Here is a 25,652-nt window from a genome sequence, read left to right as displayed (position 1 = left end):
GTTTGAAGCTCAGTCAGAGCTTGATGTACCACCAATGGTGAGGAACAGAGGCCAAGGCACCGAAACTGTCGTGATGGGTTGTGAGGTCTGGTGACCAAAAAGGGAGTCACTCAGGGGAGGTGGTGACCTTCCTGGTCCTGCAAAAGCTCCAGGGAATGATTATGGGATAGGCTGGGCCACTTTGAAGGATACCTTCTCCTATGTGGGTGGGGCTCATGGCAAGGTCTGATTGGCTGAGAGCTCCCCAGTGGCCCAGCTGATTGGATGACCGAGAAGTCCCTCCTCAGCGGGGGCGTGCCCCAGGCACTCCTCTCAGAAGCCATCCCTCCTCCGTGCTGAGCCCTGCCCTGAGATGGCCCCTGCTGGGGCCCAGGAAGAGTGGGGGCTGGAAGCCTGTCGGTGCTCAGCAAATATGCCATCTCTGGATGCTGGGGCATCTTAGACCTCACCAAGAGGCGGGGCTGCCGAGTAGCTCCATCACCACCAGGAGGCCATGTCGCAGCATGGCCTTTCCATAATCCCTCAAGGTGACTGATCAGAGTCAGGGGCACGGACCTGCAGCCCCCAAGGGACCCCAATTCACTCTGTGCTTGAACAGCTACCTCCCCCTCTCTGGGCCTCCATGTCCTCCTCACTTATAAGATGAGGGACAGGGCCAAAGGCTCTGCTGAGGCCCCCAACACCCATCCTCCAGTTGTTCTATGCCACACCCCTGAGGTGAGGAGCAGACAGTGAACGCAAGGCCCACGGAAGTTGGGAAGAAGGGGGTGCATGGTCAGAAGTCAGTGGTAAGAAACCCAAATGTCTGGAAACACTCAGGACTTATTTAAATGAGCTACTCCCAATGTCCCCACAGGGGCAGCTGACATCAGTGACAGACGTTGTGAGTGGATCGATGCATCAGTGGTTTTTATTGCTGTTAACACCGTGGCCGGATGGCGCCTGGACATTAACAGGGCATGAGGGTGAGCAGAACGTCCTCCTTCACGGAGCTTTCGCTGCAAAAGCTGTACCTGCAGACAGCAGTGAGAGCTTTGTCAGTGTTGGGCAGCTTTACGTGGGGTTTTGGGCTGTTAAGAACTGGTCATGGCTAATTTCCAATTCACAAGGAATGAGGGGAACACTAGGGTTGTAGCTTCAACGAGTCACTGGAAAACCGACTGGAGCTTGGAGCTTCCTGAGACAGGTGGCTGGTGTCTGCGACAAGGTGGCCTGTGGGTGTTGCTCCCAGTGGCCCTGGTCTCTGCCACCTCAGTCTGACAGGACCGTCAGGGCTTGAGGCAGCGGCTGGACCTCTCGCTGGCCTCCTTCTCCACAAGTACCCATGCGCCCTCCTTCAACACAGCAGACTGGTTGGCAGATGGGCTCTCTCTGGACCGAGCCCCTCTGGAGACGGGATTCAACCTTCTAAAAGTGACAGTAAATAGAGCTCCTACTCACTACAGGCGATGGCGCTGACTCACCTGGGCAGACTTCATCCTCACAAGCCATGTGTGAGGAGGTGTTACTATGAGTCGCACGTAACAGGAGAGGAAGCTGAGGTGCGGAGGGCTCTCAGTGAGTGGAGGAACCAAGGTGCAAAGGCAGGTCTGATGCTTTAAACCTCCCTTGACCTTGCCTTCCACACCTGGAGTCGGTGGTTCTTTCCCTTTGGGCTCCCCACTCCCTGCCTTCCAGGGGTGACACGGGGCTGGTTACTCTGAACATCAGTGTCTCCATTTGTAGAAGAAGGCACCGTTCCCTCCCACGATTGCCGAGAATCCCATGTTAATAATGCAAAATGTCATGACAGTCAATGTAAAAATGTATAAAAGATTAAAAAAAAAAAAACAAAACCCAATGCGGATGTAAGTGGCTATCATGCCCGTTATTCCAAGAACCATGAGCTTCTTGGGCCTCCCCGCCTTTGATCTCTGAAGCTTTGCTGGGTTTTCTCCCTCATCTTCACCACGGTCCCTTTGCATTTCACTTGTCTTTCCTTATTGCCGTATCTCCGATCCTACTTCCGGTTCTGCCAGCACCTTGAGCCCTGCCGCCTGTGTTCGGGGCTCCCTGCCCCTTATACCCCAAGCCCATCGCCCCCACTCACGTCCTTCCCAGTGGAAATCCCTCAGCCCGGGAGATCCTCGTGGCCCCCTTTCCCCTCCATCATGGCCTGCCCTGGCCCCCTGGCTCTCTGCCCTCCTCTCTAGCCACGCTCTTTGGGCCTCTCTGGTGAGTTCTTTCTTCTGTCATTTGACCTTTCATGTGAACCTTAGGTCCAATGGTGCTCAACAGCTAACACGCAAACTCTTCAAGAGCAGGCTCTGCCTTTGCATCCCCTACCATTTGCCAGGCATACAGTAGGTACTTAATAAAGTCAGAGGAAGGTGGGAAGAAGATGTTGGGGGTGGGGGAGAAACCAAGAGAGGGAGAACTGCATTTTTCCTTCGAAGCCACGTCATTGGGGAGGAATTCTAGTCAGCAGGCTCCTTAGTAGGACTTGCAATCCTAATGGGGCAATGAGAAGAATTCGAAGGGTGTCCAAGAAGCACTTGGACTAAAATCTTGATTTTTCCATAGCCTCCCCATGATGATGTTGATTTTTTAAAATGTTACTTACTGGCTGTTTTCCTAACATCAAAAAATTTGAGTAATTTGACAAATTCAGCTTTTTTTACCCCCCCCCAAACTAGTTTGTGATGTTTGATGCTGTTTTGATCTAACTATATTTTAAAAATCTGATGTCCAACATTAGCTTCTCTTAAGGTAGATTTCCTCTGCGGTTGATAGGCAGGGGAAGAAGGGACTCAGGGATTCAGGCCACTGGAGGGTTCAGGTGGGAACTGATGGCCTCAGGGCCTCAGGGCTGGCCTTGACTACATTCTGTTCCATTTCTAGAAAGTGCAGGAAGTCACAGCCTTTCCTCAGAAAACCTGGAAGGTACAATACCCTTACTGATTTGGTCTTGTATCTGTTTCCTTCTTCAGATCTGCCTGTGAGCAAGTCATCTCCTGGAAACACTCTGCATTTTTAAGGTTCTAATGATACCATCTTCTTCTGACACCTTTTTAACTACACAGTCCCAGGATCCAGGCTACGGTCCATTTCCTAATGGGGCTCTGGGAACTCATTTTAGAGGCTCATTGTCCTCCGATGGGGGTGGGCAGGGAGGTCCTGGGTGCACCTGGAGCCTTCAGAGGGCTCTCCACCAGCTTCCTTAGTGCTCTGCTCTAGCTGAGAGATCCTTTTGCATTACCACCTGGCTGGACCAGTCCCTCTGTCCTCCCTGACTCACAGGGATAGGGAGGACTCCACAGGGGTCATTCAGCCTGAGATGTGACTGTGAAGTCTGCCAACCCACCCTCCCTGCCTGGGGGAGTCACATTCTCTGAGGTCCGAGTCGAGCAACCTCACCTAACTTCCCAAACCTCAAGACCATCAGTGATCATGTTCCCAGGATCCCCTCCACAAAGCCACCCCAGGAGTGTTCTACTGACCACAGTTGTGGTCCCAGCCTTGGGGGACAATCGCTTTGCCCCCCTCAGGTCACTATGCCCACATCCCTCCAGCTGCTCTACAGTAAAGGACACTGAAAGTCAGGATAAAGATTCTGCAAGGATTGTTACCTCAGCTCTCCCTTGTCCTATCTCAGATTTTATATATTTTGCTAAAATTGCTTTTTTAAATTATCCTGAAATTTCATGATCTTCCCCTCTTTAAAAGGTAGCTACTCTCTAGCTCATATTTATAAGCTTATATCATCAAAAATTATTTCTTTCTTCTCTTTCTCATTTTTCCTCCTTATCTTTCCTTGAAGGCACGGTGATACCATCTGTATCCTTCTCAGATAGGGCTGAGAACACCCGACAGAAAAGCTTTATGCCGTCTGTCAATTGCTTGCCCGCAAAGAAAGGGCACCAGATGGGTAGATTGTCTTGGCTTTGCTGGCTGAACCATGACTAACTCTCTGGGGCGAGTTTCCATTACAAGCACCAATCTCTACCAACATCCTTAGGCACAAGCCAGTGAAGATATACATACACTGTTTTCTCATCTCCCTTTTGCACGGTGATCTTGGCTGCGCCCACTTTGGGGAAGGTTGGGTTTACCACGTTGTTATTCCAGAGGAACTTGACTTTTTCAATTGTTCCAACATCAACCTTTGCATCAAATTCATTGGAATGGGTAGAGCCTGGTTTGAGAATCCCCCTTGAAATAAAGAGATAGAAACAAGCTCTAGTGACAGATAAGGCCAAAACACTTTTTTCTACTCGAGATTGCTGAGATCAGTTCTTAAAAATTAATTCTCAAATAATGGATGAAGAAATGGAGGAGCCCGTTATACGCCAGCAGCCTCATACTATTATTTGAATATTGTTTTCTCAAACTCAAGTTAATTTCTACTCAAAATGTTCTTATAGAAAACTATATAATTCCTTCCTATTATTTTTTTTTTCTGGAAGAACTATTTGTATAGTAATAAGTTATCCACTTCATTTAACCCAACAAGCGTGTGTTTCTATGCTAATCAGGAAACATGACATCGGGGGGCGGGTAATATTAGATATATTCTTTTAAAAATGCATCTACTGAAAGAGAAAAAACTAAATGCCTGGTTTTATAATTGAGAAAAGAAAATTGTCAGCAGAAGTCTGAAATTGACTTTACCACATAAAGTAAATAATTTAAAATCAATTGATAAAAAGATGATAAGCATTTCGGTACATGGATTTGAAGGCCCTGTATATCAGCCAGTGAGATATGATGCTAAAAAAGGAAACTCACCTGAAGACATCAAACTGATGAGTATTTCCCTTACTTCCAAACAAAGCAACTTTGACCTGACCAGTGGCTGTTCTTCCAGACAGTGTTAGGGAAACCCCGTATCTCCAGCCTGCACAGGGGATAGAAAAGAGTTCAATTTATTCATGCATAAAACAGTTGACCCAAATTTCAGATCCTGTCCCCCACCCCCTTACACTAAGACATCAAAATATAAGAAATCCTACCTGTTAAGGTACAACTCAAACCAGGCCATAAGGAGAAGGACATCTCTAGCAGCATCCCCTCTAGACCCGCACTGCCCAAGAAAGGGGCCACTACCCACATGTGGCTGCTTAAATTTAAATGCAAATTAAATAAGATCAAAAATTAATTGCTCAGTCTTACTAGCCACATGGCAAGTGCTAAATTACCACATGCGGCTACCCCTTACTGTATTGGACAACAGAGAACATTTCCATCATGGCAGAAAGTTCTGTTGGACAGCTCTGCTCTAGAGGGACCGCACTAGGAGATGAGATGAAAAGAGAAGGGACACGGGCTTGTTCCCATGTTTGGAAAGGTGGCTCAAGAGTGCTGTCCTGTGACAACAGGTCTGTGTCACATCTATGCAGCCCCAGTGGCCCAAGTGGTGTCCAGCAGAGAGCAGGGCTCAGTTACCCAGATCTATACCTGCAGAGCTGTCTCAGTGCCCATGAGCACGCATGCACACAACCTACACACATATAACTACACTGAGTACACACACCCGCACACGTGCACACATATGTACATAAACAGCACACATCGCTTGCCTCACTCCTACTCGGCTTTCACATCCTCAGAGAGATTGTCCCCGTCCCTTTCAGGGTCAGGTCCTCGGTTCCACGGTTCCACAGCAGCGACCTGCCGCACCCAGGCCGAGCGTAGCTGCGTGCTCAGTCCCGCTTTCTCTGCCGGGATGTACCTTGCACGCATAGACTGTCTCTCTCATCCCTGCATCCCCAGTGTCTAGCGTAGTCTGTGGCTCATAAATAAGTGTTGGTTGATGAATGAATATGTGGCTTTTGCATGTTTAATTTGTTGTTTTGAAATATGGGCCAGCATTTCATGCATCCCTACAACAGTAGAAGGATTGATTAACCAGTGTCCTTTTTAAAAATATGTAGAGTGATGGAAGTGTTCTACATCTTGATTGCAGAGATGGTTACATGGCTCTTCATCTATCAAAACTCAAAGAACTCTATTCCACAGAGGGTAGTGAATTTTGCTGTATATAAATTGTACCTCAATAAACCTGACTTCAAAACCTAGATAAGACAGATGTTATATTTATGTCTTTATATAAACACTGTCTTTTTTTTTTTAAAGATTTTATTTATTTATTTGAGAGAGAGAGAGAATGAGAGAGGGAGCACATGAGAGGGGGGAGGGTCAGAGGGAGAAGCAGACTCCCTGCCGAGCAGGGAGCCCGATGTGGGACTCGATCCAGGGACTCCAGGATCATGACCTGAGCTGAAGGCAGTCGCTCAACCAACTGAGCCACCCAGGCGCCCCTAAACACTGTCTTTTTTACAGGGCAACTTCTTAGGGAACTGTCACAAGACAGGTTGGCACAAGGTGGCCCAACAATGTCTTGTCTCTACCCTATGTCCTAGACGATTCAGCAGATTTTTGGGAGAAATCACCCCTTCCTGATTCCCACCCACCCTTCACCAGAGAGGGACCCCTGCCAGGGGCATCGGGGACAGAGGGACAGAGAGGGGAAAATGGGGCATTAGGAACTGGGCCTCTTAAGGGGCTCAGCCCAGCGAAGAGCTGGTCCCGAATAAACGTTTGATGAATGAATAGAAGAACGGGTGTGCATGACACAGTCTTCAGAATGAAAAGAACAATGGACTGTGGAATGGTAAAAATGCAGGGGTATAAAAATTGCCACAGAGATGGGCAAGTGGCTATTATCCCATCATTTATGCTTCTATTCATTTCATGTTATTGTCACAAAATGGAAGAAAAGCAGACTCTTTCCAAATCCTTAGGCCGAGTCTTAAATGGGATCGTTTGGGCAGATGTGTCCTTTCACTATGATAGAAGGTGCTCCCAAGTAGTTCAGGTTAGAGCCAAGCCCCTCTTGTCTAACAGAAGCTCAACTTCCTTGACGTGGGTGAGCAGGGGCAAAATACAACTTACGAGCAAAATTGCTGGAGTCTCCTGTGTTCAGGAAGAATTTCTGCGGCTCGCCACTTGTCTTGCTGGCAAATTTATCAGCGTAGTGGCCCATCTGGGGGCACCCTTGATCTGGGCAGGGGAAGCACTTGTTCTAAGAAGAAGAGAGAGATCTAGCTGTAAGGTGTGAACCGGTCTTTTTCTGACCCACACATCTCGGGGAGCAATTCTCCTACAGCCTGACTTCCCTCACCTGTAACAGGAGGGAGATTGATTTCTAACTGACCTTCACCCAGGACAGGACCTCCCAAGACTGATGTACATCCCATCAGGATATACTGATGCCTGGGCCCCAGGTTAGATCGATGACACATCCCATCACGTGATGTGCTGGTGAATGATCAACAGCCAACTCTGGGACAAAAAGCCCCAAGAGCGAGAGCGTAGCATTTGGCAATTTCCGTGGTGTAAATATGCTGCAGTCAATTTCAGAGGCCCAATCCCCAGCCTGGTATCTAGAACCCGAGCATCCACCTTTCCTTCTCTCTGGCGTATGAATTCTTCTCTCATACGTTCTTCTGTCCTTGCTCTGTCCTGGCTCTGCCCTTGGCAGAAATGTGCACCCCTTATCTTCCTCCTAAAATCTATGATTTTCCAAGCCAGATTCAAACACTGCCTTTTGCAGGAAACCTTTCTAGATCATTGAAATGATGGGTCTTCTGATTTCCCAGCATCTTCCTCACCCACATGACTTATCTAGAATTTTAGGCACCGCCTGCCTAAAATTTTTTCCCCTCTGCTTCCCAGGATCATAAACTCTGAGGGGTAATCCAAAACAAGTAAGGGATGGTCAGAAACTGCAAATTTCCAACACAGCAGGACAACCACCATCAAGGAGGGATGATCGCTTACAGACTCAAAGGCCCTGTAGTTAGCGCAGGGGTATGAAGCAAACCCAGCAGGGTTGAGGATGCTCTCTGAGTAATACTTGTAACTTCTCAGGTGATTGCAAGCCACAAAGTCCCGAGTTCCTGGGGAAAGAAAGGAGGAAGTCTGCATAGGTGGTCAGGTCAGGGGCCAACAATGTCTCTCTCTCCAAGTGGACAGGTTCCAAAGTGGGACCACATTTTCAGAAATTTAAGGTAAGGTAAATTTAAGGTAAGTCCAAAAGAAATGACAGTTAACTTAAAGAGGCAGATTTCTGTGTGCCATGTAATGTTCTGAGTACTCCACATGCATTGTTCCTATAATCCTCGCCTTTCTAGGGCATGGGTACCATACCATTCCTAAGTACAGACTGATATACAAATTCCAGCCTCAGATGTACAGATTATAGCGAGGAAGGGGCAGAACTGGGGATTAAACCCAAGCCCATATGGTGCTTGAGCCCTTGCCTCTAACTATTGTGCCATCCTGTGTCCCAGGCACCAGGCTGGAGGTCCTTGAAGACACAGCCAGATGTGACGTGACCTCTCAGACATGACAAAACCAGGGCAAGGACATTTAGGAGAGTTCCATGCTGTGTTTAGGTGAATAAAAAGGAGAGTCGAGTAACTTTAGGTGGCTCTTTTCTCTCTTGCATAGCCTCTTGCCTTTCCTGATAACCTTCTTTGGCCCCCATATCTCCTGTCAAGGGACAGAGGTCACAGCGCACCTGCTAGACATGACCTGAACTTGCTTGATCATTACTCATGGAGAGCTTGAGCAACCCTATCCATGTAAACCCTCAGAAGGTTGTAAGAGACAAACATATAAATCTGCATTCTTAATACCTGCTTTGATGGCATCCATACGTGCTGAGTTATTTTGATCAAATTCAATAAAAATCTATACTCCTTAGATGCGGTCAGACCACTAAAAGTTTAAACCTGTGTGGTGCCAAGTGATGACTTGGGCTGAAAAGTTCACTTATCCATTGTCCTTTTGACCTCATCAGATATAGAATCTGTATCTGGAGGAGGACCTCTACCCCAGGTGCGCTCCACCAGCAATAAAGAATAACCACCTGGAACAGCACAGGCTCAGCGTAGCCTTCCCTACCGGTGATCGTTTCTCATCCTGACCCAACATAAAGGAGTAGTGACTCCCATTGTGCAAATGACTTTGCCTTTGAAACGATTGGGGAATATTCTATTTTGGCTACAGAATTGAAGCCAGTTACATGCGCTTGAACAATATCACTGACTCCCAAGGGAGAATTGGCAGAAAAATTCTCTTAGAGCCAGGATGTTTGCTTTCATGGTATTTCTTTTCTTCATTAGGTAGCTACCAATTAATTGCTTTAAGCAACTGTTTTGTCATTCTTTGTCACTTGTACAGCTGGGATGTGACGCACTGCTCTGGCGTTACCTTCCCAAATGCCATCTAGGTCCACGATCTGGGACAGGGGGTTCTTCGCGCATCCTGGCATTTCCTCTCCTCCATTGGGGAAGAAGTCAAGGTGACCCAACAGTTGGCTTGTTCCAAAACCTGAAATGTTTGGGACAGCAATGAGCTTTTCACCATAGAGGGCTCCCTTGGTTCAAACACAATGGCACATGCTTGCAGCTAAAGCATCATTGGGCTCACCCAGGAATGGGATGAGGGGAGCTGCATCTGTATGAATCACATCAACAAAGTCAGCATCGGTGGGATCGAGTCGAACCTCTTCAGGTGTACCCTGAAAACTTGCTTCTACAGGATCCAACCCTAAAAGAGATGATCAGTGATGCAGACCAAAAGACCTGGCCATAGGTACCAGCAGGACCACGGTGTACAGTTGCTCAGGCTATGCATTGCTCAACCCAAGGGATGCCATACTCTGAAGTCATGCAGTGCCATGGCCCTGTGTACTGAATATAGGGACAGAGAGTTTCAATGTTGCTCCTCAGTAGAGGGCTCCAGTGCATGGATAAAGAAGGGCAGGTTGCTGGAGTGGAGGGGAGTGGGAGGGATGGGGTGGCTGGGTGATGGACATTGGGGAAGGTATGTGCTATGGTGAGCACTGTGAATTGTGTAAAACTGATGAATCACAGACCTGTACCCCTGAAACAAATAATACATTGTATGTTAATAAAAAAAAAAAAAAAGAAGGGCAGGTGAGCCAAGAGATTTAAATTTGTCTGACCAAGGATTTCTTTCCCCCACATTATTTTCTCCCATACTTGCAGATCTTTCTCCTTTAACATTCTTTTCCTCTTCACAAATTTGAAGAAAAAAGTAGTATGGTATCATAATTAAGAACACAGATTCTGGAACTAGGCAACGTGGCTCTAAATCCCTACTCAGCTGTTTCTTGGGCAAGCGGCATGACCTTGGGCAAATCATGCAACCTTTTTTTGTGTGCCTCGGTTTCCCCATTTATAAAATCCAGGTAATAATGTGGTTATACTAAGATTAAATGAGATAAGATATATAGGTTTTAGCACAGTGCCTGGCATATCATCATGGGCATATAAGTAAAATATTGATTATTGTTATTTCCTCCTTGGCAGGGCTCCTGAATTTGTCAATAGCTCTTTGGCAGTCTGGCCAGAGCAACTGAAAAGGCATAAACATAATTGTCTACTGAAAATAAAAGGGAGAGCTCCTATAAAGTAGAGGCTTGCTTGAGCCACATGACAGCAGAACCGGGTTTGAATCTCAGTTCCGCCCCTGATTCATTGCATGATTTGGGGCCGGTTATCCAATTTCCTGAGCTTGTTTCTTCAGTTCTGAGAATTAAGTGAGGAAATGTAAAGCACTTGGCATAGCATTTGGAACAAGTAGGCACTTCATCTATGCTTACTATAATAATGATAATAGCATTATATTATTATAATGGTATTATATAGATATATTTTGTTGCTGTTGTTATACATTAGAGGCTTTGCTTGGGTTAAAAGAACGATCTGCAGGACTGGTGGCTGGGTTTCCTCTACCAGGAAGTGTGTGACTTTCATGTGCCATTCTGCCCTTGATTTCAAAGAGAAGGGGGCAGGGACTAACAACGTGGACTCTTAATTGTGTTTGCTCAGGTTCACACTAGCTTTCTTCTCCATTTTCCTGGGTGCTTAGTCCTGCTGAATGACCCACACTGCCAGGAAACATGGATCTAGAGAGGATGGGTGGGGACAGAAGTGGAAGAAGCAAAGGGAAACAAGGGGAAACAAAAGCACTACTTCTCCTTCCACAAAGATGGGCCTCCTGGGGGCTTCCTGAAATGTCCTGTGTGGGCTCTCACCAGCTCTACCACGGCTGAGGGGACAGACTACTTTGGGCCAGCTTCTAGCTGGACTGTAGGCTTATACCACGTTCTGGGGATACTGGGGACAAAACCTGGGGCCCTGCCCCTCAGGCCTTACCTGTAATCCTGCCCAGGCCTGGAGTCCTGTTCCCTGCCTCTCCAGCCACGTGGGCTCCCAGGCTGTGGCCGATGAGGTGGACTTGGGAAGGTGAGTAGCTGTAGTTTTCCTGGAGAGGGAAGATTGTATTTTCAGAACATTTTTGTGCCGTGGTTTTTGTAACATGCAAACCTAATGGGACTCCTCTGCTGAAAACCTTCTATGGCTCCCACCGTCCTCGGGATCAAGCCCAAAGTCATTACAAGGCCCTCAGAACTTTCCTGACTCAACATTCATTTTTCTAGATTCTAGCCAAACCCTATGTGGAACTTTCAGGCCTCAGATACATCATATTCTCTCATCTTTGGGTCTTGCCATCCACTCCGCAACCACTTGCCCAGCTCATGTCAAAACAGCCTACACATCAGCTCTCTACGTGAAAGTCTCTCCCTGGGAGACATCCTTAATCACTCCCCTAGCTCCCTTCCCCCCGCCTGAATTAGCTGCCCCCTCATGAGCTCCCATTAAGCCCTGTAGTGCCCCCATTAGAACGCTGACCATACTCTGTTGTCATTGTAAGTCTTCACCATGAGCTTCTTCAGGGCTGGGATGTATCCTTTTGACCTCTTAGCAGAGCTCCTGACGCTGTGCCCTCCGCCCTCCCCCAATACTGGAGAACAAACAAACGACATAAAGCTACGAGTGCTTGCACATGTGGGGCTCAGAGGTGTTCACCCATTTGTACTCATTCGTTGATCTTCAGTGCCTCCAGAACAAACACCATTGGTTTTAATTTTTGCAGGGGTGCAGAAGTAGTTAGAAACAACCGGATCTTCTGTAGACCACTTAACTCTAAGACAGAAATGGCTGGGGCCTTTATTTGGTATAGAACAGAGTCATGAAGAGTTAGTGACTTCACTGAAAGGATTAAAGACTTAAAGAAGTAGCCAAAATGGAAGAGCAGGGTAGATAAAAACAGCTGAATTGATTGTGACAAACGAAGTTCTCGGACACCAATAGGATCATCAAAAGGGCAAATGCTTCCCCTTTGGTTCCACGTGACTCTCCCTGGCGATGTCGTATTTGTCCCACGGAGAGAGGGCCTGGTGTAGTGGGGGGCACCCGGGCGCTAGGCAGCTCTTGCCCCCCGTGCTATGCTTTGGGGGGCAAATCCTTTGATCTTTTTGGGCCTTAGTTTTCATATCTGTCAATGGAAGATGATAATAAAAGTCCCCACCTCTTAAGTGTTACCTATTACGGACTTTTCTTCCACTGCCGTGTCATTATTAAGGCAAATTTCAGTGTTAGAAGTAAGATTCTGAGACAAATACCAATTCTTTCTATTTCTTTTTTAAATATCTAACTCCCAGCTGCCTCTTCAGCCAACAGAGACCAGTGGGCGCTGCCTGCCTCGGCAGCAGCCCAGCCAGCGGACTCACCGAGAGCATGCTGAGCAACTGGGCCACCTGCGCGCCCACCACCCGCACGTTGTTGGCGGCCTGTGTGTACGTGGTTTGGGAACCTTTCTTCCAGTCCACGCAGATGCAGTTCACCTCCTCGACTTTGAACATGTTCTGGTGTTGAAGAGACGCCAGGATGTTATCATAGGGGCACGTGAAACCACATCCAACCAGGGCTCTGAAATGGTCGCTAAGAGTTATTATTGGTCGTTGGGTCTTTTCCTTGTTGGCCACTGAGACACTCTAGGCTTTGTTAGGAATCCTGTCAGTTGGGAATTAGCCCTCGGAGTGCTCGCTACAGGAAAGGCAAATCCATTCCCTCTCTAGCTTGTAGATTAATTAAAAGCTGGCCATTCCCTGGTTTTCTTTGACCAAATTCAGTAAAGCTGATTAGGTCGTGGGGAAGCAGTGGCATCATTAGAAGAGCCCTATTTTGAAGAGGAAAGGTGTCAAGTGCACTCCCTGGTGGCAAAGGTCTAAATGACCTTGTGGATTTGACCTCTAGCCATCCTCTTAGCCTAGTGGCAATGCTGCCAGTAACTGGCCTTGCCTTCACCCCAGGCTGCTGGGCATTTACTAAGTTTTTACAGTCAAGATAGCACAGTATTTCATGGAGGAAACACATATAGCAGATATTTGAAAAACAAAACTGCACTGACTTAAAAGAGATTGAAGAATTCTGAATGGAAAACTTCTTCCAGGATGTCAAAGAAACTGATAATAACCTTAGACCTTCTTGCCAGGTAGTGCATGCGACCAGCTTGAGTTTAAAATGGTACTATGGGGCGCCTGGGTGGCTCAGTTGGTTAAGCGACTGCCTTCGGCTCAGGTCATGATCCTGGAGTCCTGGGATCGAGTCCCGCATCAGGCTCCCCGCTCGGCAGGGAGTCTGCTTCTCCCTCTGACCCTCCTCCCTCTCATGCTCTCTGTCTCTCATTCTCTCTGTCTCAAATAAAATCTTTAAAAAAAAAATAAAATAAAATGGTACTATGAACTTAAAATCTACATTTTAGTTAGATCAGAAAAATAGAATTTTTCACATATGTGATCCTAATAAGTGTGATCACATACACACAGAGACCAAGAGATGTTTCTCAGGACCTTTATTTTTAAAGCAACCCTGAGGATTCTCTTACCAACCGGAGGAATTTGGGGTGTAAACGATATCTTATGACTTATCCACTAAGATACGTATTCATGAGGGGCCCCTGGGTGGTCGTGGCTCAGTCAGTTGAGCAACCGACTCTTGGTTTCGGCTCAGGTCATGATCTCAGGGTCGTGAGATCGAGCCCCACGTGGGGCTCCGTGCTCAATGCGGAGTCGGCTTGGGATTCTCTCCTTCTGCCCCTTCCCCCCCCAATAAATAAATAAAATCTTTAAAAAAAAGATACTTATTAATGATGGGAAAGATGAGATGGCAAGAGCTAAACGCCTGGTAAATCAAGGCCAACTGCAGAATGACTTTCATTTTCTAGGTTTGTAACTTTCCCTGTTGGCATTATAGGCGGGAATTATTAACATGTGTGGGGAAGGCAGGTTGCTAGGGTACATTCTTAGGTGTCAGAGAGATAGATTGCATCAGTGTATGCATCAGAGGAAAGGATGATGGCATGTTACGTATTCGTGTGGGTGCCTGTGCAAGAGTGTGTGCACGTGTGTGTGTGTGTTCTTCCGTTGTCTGTCCTTCTAACTGGTAGACGCAGTCTTACATATAGTTTTGACACTTCCTATTCTGCCATTTGGTCTCCTGGTCCATCGTAAGTTCTCCATTTGTCAAATAAATGGTTGTAGCAACGCATCATCTCAGGGATGAACAAAAAGAACATAATCCTTCAGTTACAGGCAAACCAGATGCCCTCACTCGAAAAGAAAGCAGATCTTTGGCCTTGATTTTGCCAGAAGTAAGATCGTGGACATGTGTGCCTGCCCAGCAAATGCTACCGCTTCAGGCCACGGATGTGGTCCGGAACTGTGGAAGTCAGTTCTTATTTTTGCAAGGAGAGGCGTTCTAACTGTGTAAAGATAACCTCTTATGTAGGGATATGTAGGGATTTCGTGTTTTCAAGCTGATCTGCTGCGCTCGCTGAAAGGGGGGAGCTTTAGCGGGCAGGGGAGGCAGACTGCTGGGCTGGGAGCCAGCCCCTACCTGGCACATGTCCAGCAGCCAGTTCTCTTCTCCCTTGTCTATGAAGCCATGGATGATGAACCGGGTCTTCTTGTCTGTTTGAAAATTTGACGCCTCAATCGTCGATGGGTCAGAGGGAAGGAGAGTCTGTGACAAAAGCAGAATTTTGCATTATTTTGCAGCCCAGTCACTCGGGCCAGCTTCTTCTTCCCCATCTCACCTGTCTCAATGCCATGACCTTTCCAAGCTTAGCACAAAAGCCACCCCCTACAGGAAGCCCGCCCTGACTCTCCTTTTCCTGCCTGCCCCTGCCCCCAACCCACCCACACCCAGTCAGGAATTACTACCTCCAGTGGGGCAGGATTACAGCTCACAGTCTTACCTTTCATAGGGTTCTTGGTAGATGGCAAGCTCTTGGCCCCAAACCAGAATCCCATAACCAGTTAGAGGTTCTGGCAAATGTGAACAATTCATTCATTCGAGCCAACATTTTACAGACAACCTACTCTGTCCAGGTCTGGCTAGGCCTGGGGAGCGGCTGGAGGGATAAGGTGCGACAGAGCACGGTGGGGGAGGAGGGTACAGGGAGACAAGGAACTTCTAGTCTGATGGGTGAGCACAACCCCTCCCCCAGTCACAATGACGCTAAAATGACAGAGGTCTCACTTGAAAGTTGTTTGGGTTCTTGTTGGTGTAGAGCAGGAAGCGGGTGCCGATTTTCTCGGGGCTCCAGGGGAGAATTTTCAGGGGCCTGATTGCAGTCCCCGCCCAGGGCTTCGAGTCAGAAAAGCACCCGATTTGTTCATAGCAAGCTTCCTTTGCTGTAGGGAAAGGATGAATCTGCTCACGGCTCAGCGCCCAGGCTCTGGGAGGTCACAGCTGCTCCGGTCCTCACTCTCCTGTCTGGGGACGCTCTGAAGACAATGGAGACACCCTGCCTCTCCCCAGTGCCACCTTCTGATCTGGGACCAGTGCCACTGAATTCCACAGAGACCCCAGCTGTGCGGCCGCTTGGAGCCACCATCAGAACTTAGAAGCTCCCATCCCCAGCTCTCCAGATCTATTTATTTGACTAATGGGATAATGCACACTGATAAGTCAGTATGTTAGCCCAGGTGGGTGTTTAATGCTTTACCTAGAAAAGTCTAGCCTAGAGCACCTGGACATGAAGACCGGCCAGTGCAGTGATGCTCTGACGTGGGTCCCGCTCGAAGTGCCTGCTCTCTCAGGCAGCAGGTCAGCCTCCCCGCCCCCCCACTGCCCCGCCCCGCTCTGGGACCTCAGGGTTGTCTGGAGCCGCTGAAAGCCTGCCCTGCCATGGTTGGGCTTCCTCTGGCCAGTGCTGAGATGCTGCATTTATGCCCTTCCCTGGGGGCAGGTGATGTTTCCTACCTTCGACGGCTCCCAGCAGAAAAATCGCGATTGTCCAGATGCTCACCATCTACAATAAATTCGGACATTCTCAGCCTCACCAAACGTTACCAGAGCAATGAGCACAGACTCTCGGGAATTCCAGGCTCTATGCTTCGACCCCTGCTGGGAGGATGGCAAAGGGCACTTACCCTGTGGGATGTTCCAGGCCTTCCCCACCTCTCAGGCAAGGGCCCAAGCCTTCTTTTTATCCTGGAGCCTTATCATTTGGATCCTGCTTCAAGGGAACAGCAGCTGATGAAGGCACATGCTGTGTGCACTTAATATTGTAATCTGCACAAACACACAAAACAAGGCTAATTATAGCAGTCAAATCTTCCCACAAGTCTGGGAAGATGAAAGAATGCTTCATTCAAAGGGGGTGAAAGGTCCCTACCTTTGTACCTATGTACCTGTGCATGTAATTAGGAGCCATGGGGGCCCCACTTTCTCGTTTTCTATTTTATCACCGAGTAGTTCACACACCCCAGTAAGGACACAGCAGCAAACTCTAATAATGGAGGGTAGTATTTTTCACCTGGAATAGATGGAAATGTCCCCCAAATAGCTGAAAGTTCTGATCAAGAAAATCTCCTCTCTCAGTCTGTCTGTCTGTCTGTCTGTCTGTCTCTCTAATGCTCTCTGTCTCTCTAGCAGTCTAATACCTGAGCACATGAGCTTTGGAGGAGACTCAGCAAACCCCACAATAGCCTAAAACATAATCCTCCATTAACTCCCTGTTCCAGCGATCAATTGTCAGGTAATGAATCAGCACAAAACATAATGGTTTAAAACAAGAGCAGTTATTCTATTATCCTACTAAAATTTTGAAGAGCTAAGCTAAGGAGCCTCTAAAAGCCCGTATCATCAGGCCACGTCATGTCTGTGGAATTTCCCCAGACTTTCTGAAGGTTGCACACCTGTCCTATGAGATCAGGCCCCTGCGAGGCCCTCATGAAGGACCCACTGATCCATGCATCTGTGAGTAGCCTGGCCAGTTCACACCACAGGCAGATAAGCCTTCACATGGCAAACACCACCAGTGCCCTATTGCACTCCCCCAAATTAGATACACCTGAACGTCAAAGTTCACACACTTCCTGAATAACCAAAATTCTGGAAGACAGCCTTCCTATTGAAATGCAAAAGACTTCCCCTGGGGTCATAAAGAATCACAGCCAATAGTCACTGAGGCTTCCTGGGTGCAGTCACTGGGCACGTATTACCTAATTTACGTCTTCAACAACCCCCTGAAGTGAGTACCATTATTTGCCCCCCTTTATGGGTGTGGAAACTGAGGCACAGAGAGACAAGTAATTTGCTTCATGCTGATAAAGTCACCCAGGAAATGAGTGACAAGATGGGATTTGCATTCAGACCAAACAGAGTGAAGTAAGGACTTGCCAACATTCAGCTAATCTGAGCAAGTTGTCTATCAGAGTTGTTGAGGGTCAACCACAGAGGAGAGGGGAGAAACTGACAGAGAACAGTTGAAACAGAAAATAAATTTCCCCTGCAGTGGCAGACTTGAGTCGTATGGGTGACCTAAGTGATGAGATATTGAAACTTTGGAAATCTGTTCATATGGTCTAGGAAGGTGCTGGAGCAATTTATAGACTGTGGTGAAGTCAAAGGCATTTATGCTTTTTTTTGACATTGCGGTGAAGAGATTCATGATAATCTAATGGTGGATGAGTAGGTAAAGTGGTTGGTAGGTGATGTCAGATGACCTTGTCTGCCTCTTGGACCTCTTCTCTTTACCCTCCACATTGGCCTCATTGGCCACCATCAAACATGCCAAATCCTTTACCGCTTCAGGGCCTTTGCACTTACTGTCCCCATATCCTAAAACTCTCCTTCCTAGACTTTCACCGGGCTGGCTCCTTCTTGTCATTCAACAGTTAGTTTACATGTCACCTCTTTTTAGTGAGGCCACTGCTAAGCACCCCTGAAACCCATTCACTGCCAGCCCCCTACCTGGCCCCAGACCCCAGTTCCCTAACACCTTATGTGTTTCCTTCAGATCACTTGTCACGGGTTATAATTATCTATCTTGTTTATCTGTTTATTTTTTTTGCAATCACACTTTTCTCCCCTTGGAATGCAATTCCCTAAGGACAGAGGGACAGAGACCTCATCTGTTTGGGTCGCTGCTATACCTCCAGGCTCTAGAACCATGCCTGGCACTAAAGTGGTTCTGAATTAATGAAAGGATGAATGTACCCATTTTACCCTTATTTTGAGAGTGCATTTCAGGGCTGGGGAAGGGAGATAGGACACTGTTTAAAGGAGGGGAAAGAAAGAGATGTTGGCCTTCTGATGAATAGGCAGAATGGAAGCATCTGATTAGATTTAGGGACAACAGTCATCACATGATCTGCCATGATTTTCCTGGGGGGTCAGGCCCGCAAGCCTGCTCCCCCTCAGCTCACCTCACTGCCAGTTCATCTATGGGCTCCATGCTTACCCCAAGGGAAAGGCCCTGCCTCAGGTGTTACGATGGTGGAAACTGCCTCAGGGTGATCAGAGCTGATGGAGAAATCCTCCAAGCAGGACAGGAGGGTTTAATCTGCAGCAGCCATGGGGTTCTGGTGGTGACAGTGCGTGTGGGCTCCTGACCCTGGAAGATAGGGACACGGGCATTCAGAGAGTAGTTTTCTTTCTTAAAAAAACTGTATTTCACTCATGTTTGTAAATGGGTAATGAATGCATGCTCCTATACATCTGTTATGGTACAAAGTTAAAATGGTTCCTTTACCAGCTCTTTGTGTGTCCTTCCAGAGATATGTATATATATACTATATTTTACTTAAAAATATAAATGGTTGGGGGGCCTGGGGGTGCTCAGTCAGTTAAGTATCCAACTCTCAGTTTCAGCTCAGTCACGATCTCAGGGTCTTGAGATCATGCGCCGCAGTGGGTTCTGCGCTCAGCATGGAGTCTGTTTCGGATTCTCTCCCTCTCCCTGTGCCCCAGCACACACCACCCCCCTCCACCCCCACCCATGCGCAAGTGCTCTCTCTCCCTCTCTCAAATAAATAACTAAATCTTTAAAAATAAAAATAAATAAATAAAAATATGAATGGTTAGTATATATTACGCACTATTTTGCAACCTGATTCTGAAAAATTAACTATGGTCCTGAAAATAATTCCTTATCAGTGCCTTTAGATCTGCGCCAGTGTTTTTTCCAGCTGCACAGTATTCTGATATTTGGATATTTGTCAATCTTCTTCTGATGAACATTTGATTGTTTTCAATCTTTTACTATTAAAAACAATGCTTTAGTGAATATTCTTACACATTTGTCAGCTGGAAGGACGTTGTATCTGTGGGATAAATTCCTACAAGTAGAACCCTTTAACAAGGGTTAAAAGATATGTACATTTAACATGTTGATAGAGGTTGCTGCCCCAGGTTTCATTATCCGAAATCCCTGTGTATGTTGGCTACTCTCTCCACCCGACTGTTGAAATAATAGTGAAGTGGAGACCATGAGCTATTTCAACAGTCAACTTTTAGAAGTATGCTAGTGATAGTTCTTTTGGTTGTAAGCAACAGAAATCAATTCTGACTAGCTAAATTTTCTTTAAAGGAGATATTCATTGGAAGAACATTGCAGCATCTCCTGGAATCCATGAAGTTGTTAAACAATGAGATGTAGGGAAACCTCCCAAATGGGACCACCCTAGAGACCTCAGCAGGTTGTCCTTAGATCCCCTCTGCCTTGGACCTGATACTGCTGCAGGCTATGTGCATCTCAGCCCAGAATTTTTATTTACCAGACAATTGGCTTGGTTAGGTCAGAAGCTGTCTGTCCCTTGATTAATTAGCAATGGGATATGGATCCTGTTGGGTGTGCCTGCCTGAAGGGACTCATCCCTGTGCATCCAGACATGGAGGTGAAATAGTGAGATGGGCAAACACTGTAAGTAATAAAATAAAGTAACAATCTGCAGTAATAAAATAACAATCCTAATAATAAAATAACAATCTTAAATCAGCTGACTCTCATTTTGTACAAAAGCGCAGTTGGTGGCTGGGTGACAGTCGATGGGAGATTTCTTTAAAAGTATTGTTTGTGCTTGTCACGCCTTACAGTCATAATCCTTATGAATTATCAAGAGTGAATGATTACTGTGGAGCCTGGATTTCCTGATCAGAAAACCTGATCAGGACCATTGTGTTGTTTTAAGATAAGAAGACGCAGCCCTGTGTTCATCGGCATCGGTTGTTCAAAACGAAGCGAACGGTACTGGACCACTCTGCTTTCTGCAAAAGTCAAAAGTGAGTGAACCAAAAAGGACTTCTGACACCAGCAGTGAGGTCAAGGCAGTATGAGACTTTCAGAGACAAGGTCAACCTGACCCATTGCTTAGAAAACCCTTCTGACTCTTGACCCGCCCCCAGACTTCTGTGGGGCAGACAAAGAAGTTGGGGATGGTGAGATGGATGGTGAAAATGACCCCAGGTCTTCACCCCCTCCCTGTCCCACATCCATGCCCTTCGCAGGTAATCTTGCAGCTCTGCCCATCAACAACTGGAGTCTATTTCCCCATACTTGTCACTGGGCCAGATGTGTGACTGGATTTGTCATTCAACGTGATGGCAGCAACATCTTGGATCCGCTCAAAGACATTCAACCCAGAGACCCAGCCAAGCTTAGCAGCACTGATGACTCAACCCACTCTGATCAAAGGCACGTGAGCAAATCCAGCCAAGAACAGAAGAAGCACCCAGCTAACCTGGAGATTTGCGAGCACCAATACATGCCTACTGTTTAAAGCCATCAAGTTTGGTGATGGTGTGTTAGGCAGCAGTAGCTAAGCAGTTCAGGAACCCAGCTCAGCCAGACCAGGGATTCGGAGAGAACAGTTCTCGTGGAGCTCACTGGTGCCGTTCTTGGGCACACGGAATCACCTGAGGGTGTATTCTTTTAAGACAGCAAGGAAACTGCCCCATCTGTCAATAGACCCTGTGCTCTAAGGCACTGGCTCCCAGTAAATGTCCTGGGGGATTAAACTGGACTAATCCCCTCGCAAGATGGAGCTAAGACTTTAAAGTCTTTTAGACTAATTAATTCATTCTGCAGCAGATAGAAAGATTTCTTTAAACACCAGTGACAACAGAAACATACTAAGGGAACTTCTATCTCAGTCAGCTTCAGGGAATTAGGCATATGAATATGCACACAAATGTATGGATCTCTTTGGAAACTATGACTTCATTTCTACTAGACAGCATTCCTGTCTCCATTGTGTGTGGCTCCTGGAGGCTCACAAAGTAGAGATTGAAGTTGCGAGCTGTCACCTGCCACATCCACTTGTCCAGATAGAGCCAAATAGCTGCTTTCCTCCAGCCAGTCAGCTCAGTCCTTGTTTTCTCCTTCAAGGTCAAGTTCAGAATATACAGACACCTGTCATCTTGTAAGAGAACAATCTTCTGAATTTGGGGGGAAGAGTGGGATTGGTATAAACTTGGTTTTCAGAGCCTTTTAAGTCCAAAGAGGTTGTTGTCCTGAGAAAGCTGTTTTCTAAGTCTTTCCCATAGGCTGGACACACACACATTCAACGGAGCCACGTTTCTAAATATTCCTTGTACTGGAAGGATTTGTCCCTGTGTGGTGTTGTAATGGAAGTGGGTGTATGACTTTGCCTTACCATCAGTCAACTCTGGACTTTTTCTTTTTTTTCTATCAGAAATGACCTGTCCGTGGGAGGTAAACTCAGCTGTTGAGTGTAGCCCAGACTTCCTGAGTCCTTCCCAAAGCCACTGGTAGAGCCTGTCAGTTCATGTGGACTGGTTAACAAGGAAAAGTCTGAGGCCACACAGACCCTGGTGCCACCTGGGGAGCATTAGGCCCCAAAGTCCAGACCCCCTGTGTTACCTACTTTATGAAGCCTTTCCCTGTCTTACCCCTTCCCTCAACCTCTCTCCCCAAAGTAAAGGCCAACTTCTCAGTCTTCTCAAAGTACCTTATACTTCTGAGACTGCTTCATAACCCTTTCCCTGTCCAGTTCCCTCACCACACTATAAGTTCCTGGGAGAGTGAGGAATGTATTATTTATTTCACATCCTTAGTGCCAAGAGCAATGTCTGGAATATGGTCATGGAGATTCCATGAATGTTTGTTAAATTAAGTAATATACTTAATTTCAGTTCTAATGAGGAAGGGACCAAATTTGCATCACTTCCGGAGAAAACTGGAGAGGAACAAGGTGGGACCCTGTGGTGGCCTCAGAGATGTGCCACTCAGATCCCTTTAAGAGAATCTGCTGTTGGAGCAGAGGTGACAGACAGCCCAGACGCCACCCATTGGACCCACCATGGCACTCATGCAGAGACCACACTTCCACCAGCTGCCCCCAGCCAGTAACTGAGCATGGCAAAAGGACCAGAGGCCATCCACTCCTGCCTGAAGTAGGATTGCTGCAAAGGGCCACCTTCACCTGGGGACTCTCCATGAACTTGGCCAAGACTTTCTCAGAACTTTGCTGAGGTCTGAGACTATTTCAACCCAATCTTTCCTTCCCTTTCTCCTCTCACGGTGTTAGACCTGCATTGCAGTCTGATGGTTCTCCCTATCTACTCTTGCTTTCTCCTCACAGACATTTCCCTGAATAAATTCTTTGTGTGCCTGATCCCATTGTGGGGTCTGCTTCTCAGAAGACACAGGCATAGAAACAGACAAGGACAAGCAGTTGAGAGAAAAGTTCAGGCTGGAACTAGAGACAGTGTTCAGCCACCCCTGGTTAAAGTCTCATGTGTACTTTAGTCAACCTTACATGTAACCTACACTAGACCTGAATATGATTTATTACTTAGAGGGTGTGTATGTGGGGTGTGTGTGTGTGTGTGTGTGTGTGCATGTGTGCTGAAGTGAACTGTTCGTTGGGTGTAAATTTATGTAATTCATACCACAGAGTGGATTCCCCTCTTCTCTGCTAATTTTTGTGGCTGTTATCTCTGTGTCTCAGGCTAAAAAGAATCATTTTGAGTCTTTTGAGGAGGGACCATGAATCAGTTTGGATTTAAATGATATCTAAATAGTAGAGGCAGGAAATAATTATCTTAACAGTTGGAGTCAGAGTTCCTTTTAGGGCAGGACTGCCTTTATTTAGGAAAACATTCCATGGAGATCCACTTTGGCTGGAGGAGATGAGACACCAAAGATGTGGTCTCTAATACTAGAAAACGAAGGCATCGCTAAGTCTCTCTGCACAAGGCAGGATCAGGAGTTTGGGAGTGGGGTAAAAATCAAAGAGGGGATTAGAGAATTTGAGAGGCCATTTTTAGGCAGCATGGCGGATGTGGAGCCTGCAGAAAAGTGACCCAGGAGGGGTTTCCAGGGGCAGGTTGCTTGTGTTGCTTCAAAAGTAACACCCCTACAGCTCCCCAAACCTTCCAGAACTTACCACCACATAAGTGGCTTATATAAATTAGGGAGAGGAGAATCAAGGTGAGAGCAGAGACAATGTGACAGCCCTAGGAGATGAGCCACAGTGAGGGTCCTGGAGGAGCAGTAGGTCAAACCTGCAGTTGCCATGAGGTCAGAAACTCTGGAAATTCTCAGAGCTCTTGAGGTAGCACTGCTGTGTCCAATGGTGCGAGTTGGGTCTGCCCAAGGGGTAGGAGATAGATTTTTATTTGGGTGACTTCACCTGTTCTGGAAGTACCAGGTAATTTATCACCATGCAACACCCTCCCCTAGTCTGTCTCCATTTAGGCAAGCATTCACCCTATTATCTGCACTGAATGTTCGTATAAACCCTTATCATGGTACCATATGGGTGTTTTGGAAGTTCAAGGCAGTAGATGCTTAAGTAGTAGGCAAAAACACTTAATTTTTTACTTGCTAGCATGTGAGGGGTCCACTTTTGATATTTCTCCCACCTTTCCCATACATGATTATAACGTGTGTGTGTGTGTGCTCATGTGTGTGGGCACACACATGCATATGTGCACAAAAGTCCTAGGGGGATTTGGGAGAAGAAGAAATACCTTTGCAGAGTCTTGAACCTCAGCAGCTGTTACACAACACAGTGATGAATCCTAGCATCCTGGGGCAGGAATGGCAAGACTGGCCAAAGGCCACTGAGTCATGCAGCAGACCAAGAGGGTCACATGAAAAATTTTCCATCACGATGCCCTTGGGAAAACCTGGATCCACTAGGAAATAGCCCATGACCTGGGGAAAGTTGTATAATAACCTCTTTGTGCTTCAGCTGCTTCCCCTGAAAATGGGGATAATAAGAGCACCTACTTTAGAGTGTGTTGTCAGAATGAAATGAGTAATATGCATAAAGCACTTAGAATCGTGCCTGGTGCACTGTAAGTATAATGCATATGTTAGGAAAAACAAAAACAAAATAGAGGGGCAGTCAATTGCCTTCTGAAGGACCCTGTCAGAGTAGCAGGCTGAACAGCAGAGTTGCTGAAACCAGCTCTTAACATCCAACCTTGAAAAAAAAGAGAAATAAAGTCCAGCAAGAAACAGGTTAAAAACCACATGCTCAAAGTGAATCACTTATACATGGACTGGCTCATCCTTTTAAATGGATCTAGAACTCCTGCCTAAAGGGAAGAGAAAATCTGAGTTGGGTCTCTAGAAATAAGAATATTTCCTAAAAATTTACTGAGATCAGAAATAGGTAAATGATCTGAGTAAACAATTCATTTAAAACAATTAGAGCAACTTACAAACGGCTCCATTATGATGAAAATTGTATCCTTCCTAACAAAAGGGTTTTTCACAGATGCATTTTTAAAGATTAAATTCTTTTGAGACCCTTGGTTCCACCTTGTTACTTGAGTAAATTTGCAATCTTTTTATTCATTTGTTTCACTATTCGCTATTCATCATTATTAGTGTGTTATAGAAAAGTTCCAAGAGGAATTCATAATAATTATAATTAAAAACATTTATTAAGCACTCAACATGTATTAAGCATTGTGCTAATCTCTTTACAGGGAAATTCGGGGTTTCAAAAAATGTCATGTATACACTGAAGACACCAAAGTTGACACGTGTAACCCAGACCTCTACCCTCAGCTCTGTGCTCGTGTATTTAACTTCTCACTTGACATGGCAGTTGGATGTCTGATGAGCATCTCAAATTTGACACGCCTAAACCGGACCTCCCTCCTCAAATCTGTTCCTCCCAATCCAGTCCCCATCTCAGTCATTGGTATCTCCATCCTTCTAGTTGTTCCAGCCAAAGCCCCAGAAGTCCTCCCTTTCATTCAAATATTCATTCCTCCTCCACACACAGGGTCCATATGTATTGCAGATGCTTCATACCTTGTCTAGGAGGGTACCCTGACTGGGGTAAGCCAATGGGCACATTCCATTTCTCAGGCCACAGGCCAATCAGAGTGAGTCTCATGGGTTTTGTTTGGGAAGATGGGGAGGGAAATACACCTTTTGTCTCTTACTGAATGTGAAAG

The 25,652-nt window shown here is 46.6% G+C and overlaps 1 protein-coding gene across 1 annotated transcript; it reads right to left on the bottom strand.

Annotated features, from left to right (window-relative positions):
- Window positions 1-754: 754 nt before the first annotated feature.
- Window positions 755-17,994, bottom strand: PNLIPRP1 (pancreatic lipase related protein 1). The gene is made up of 12 exons (XM_054508511.2): window positions 17,967-17,994; window positions 15,462-15,616; window positions 14,817-14,942; window positions 12,650-12,784; window positions 11,232-11,340; window positions 9,478-9,597; window positions 9,259-9,378; window positions 7,822-7,940; window positions 6,934-7,063; window positions 4,768-4,876; window positions 4,024-4,191; window positions 755-1,013 (listed from the first exon to the last, which is right to left on the bottom strand). Exons 1-12 carry the CDS (start codon window positions 17,992-17,994, stop codon window positions 950-952), a joined length of 1,383 nt encoding a protein of 460 aa, XP_054364486.1. The 3' UTR covers window positions 755-949.
- Window positions 17,995-25,652: the final 7,658 nt, after the last annotated feature.

The sequence above is a fragment of the Mirounga angustirostris genome, unplaced genomic scaffold (genome assembly GCF_029215605.1).
Source record: "Mirounga angustirostris isolate CCGP_5_RB_7025 unplaced genomic scaffold, mMirAng1.0.hap1 SCAF_6, whole genome shotgun sequence".
NCBI lineage: Eukaryota > Metazoa > Chordata > Mammalia > Carnivora > Phocidae > Mirounga > Mirounga angustirostris.
Note: the sequence above shows the minus strand (reverse complement) of the source record. Positions and strands in the feature narration are given on the sequence as shown.

Coding starts and splice junctions, on each gene's coding strand:
- PNLIPRP1 (XM_054508511.2), bottom strand. CDS start 17,994: ATGGTGGCCAATGAGGCCAATGTGGAGG. Junction 15,617..17,966: donor CAATGAGGCCAATGTGGAGG/GTAAAGAGAAGA, acceptor CTTTCCCTACAG/CAAAGGAAGCTTGCTATGAA. Junction 11,341..12,649: donor AGTTGCTCAGCATGCTCTCG/GTGAGTCCGCTG, acceptor TTCCCTCTCCAG/GAAAACTACAGCTACTCACC.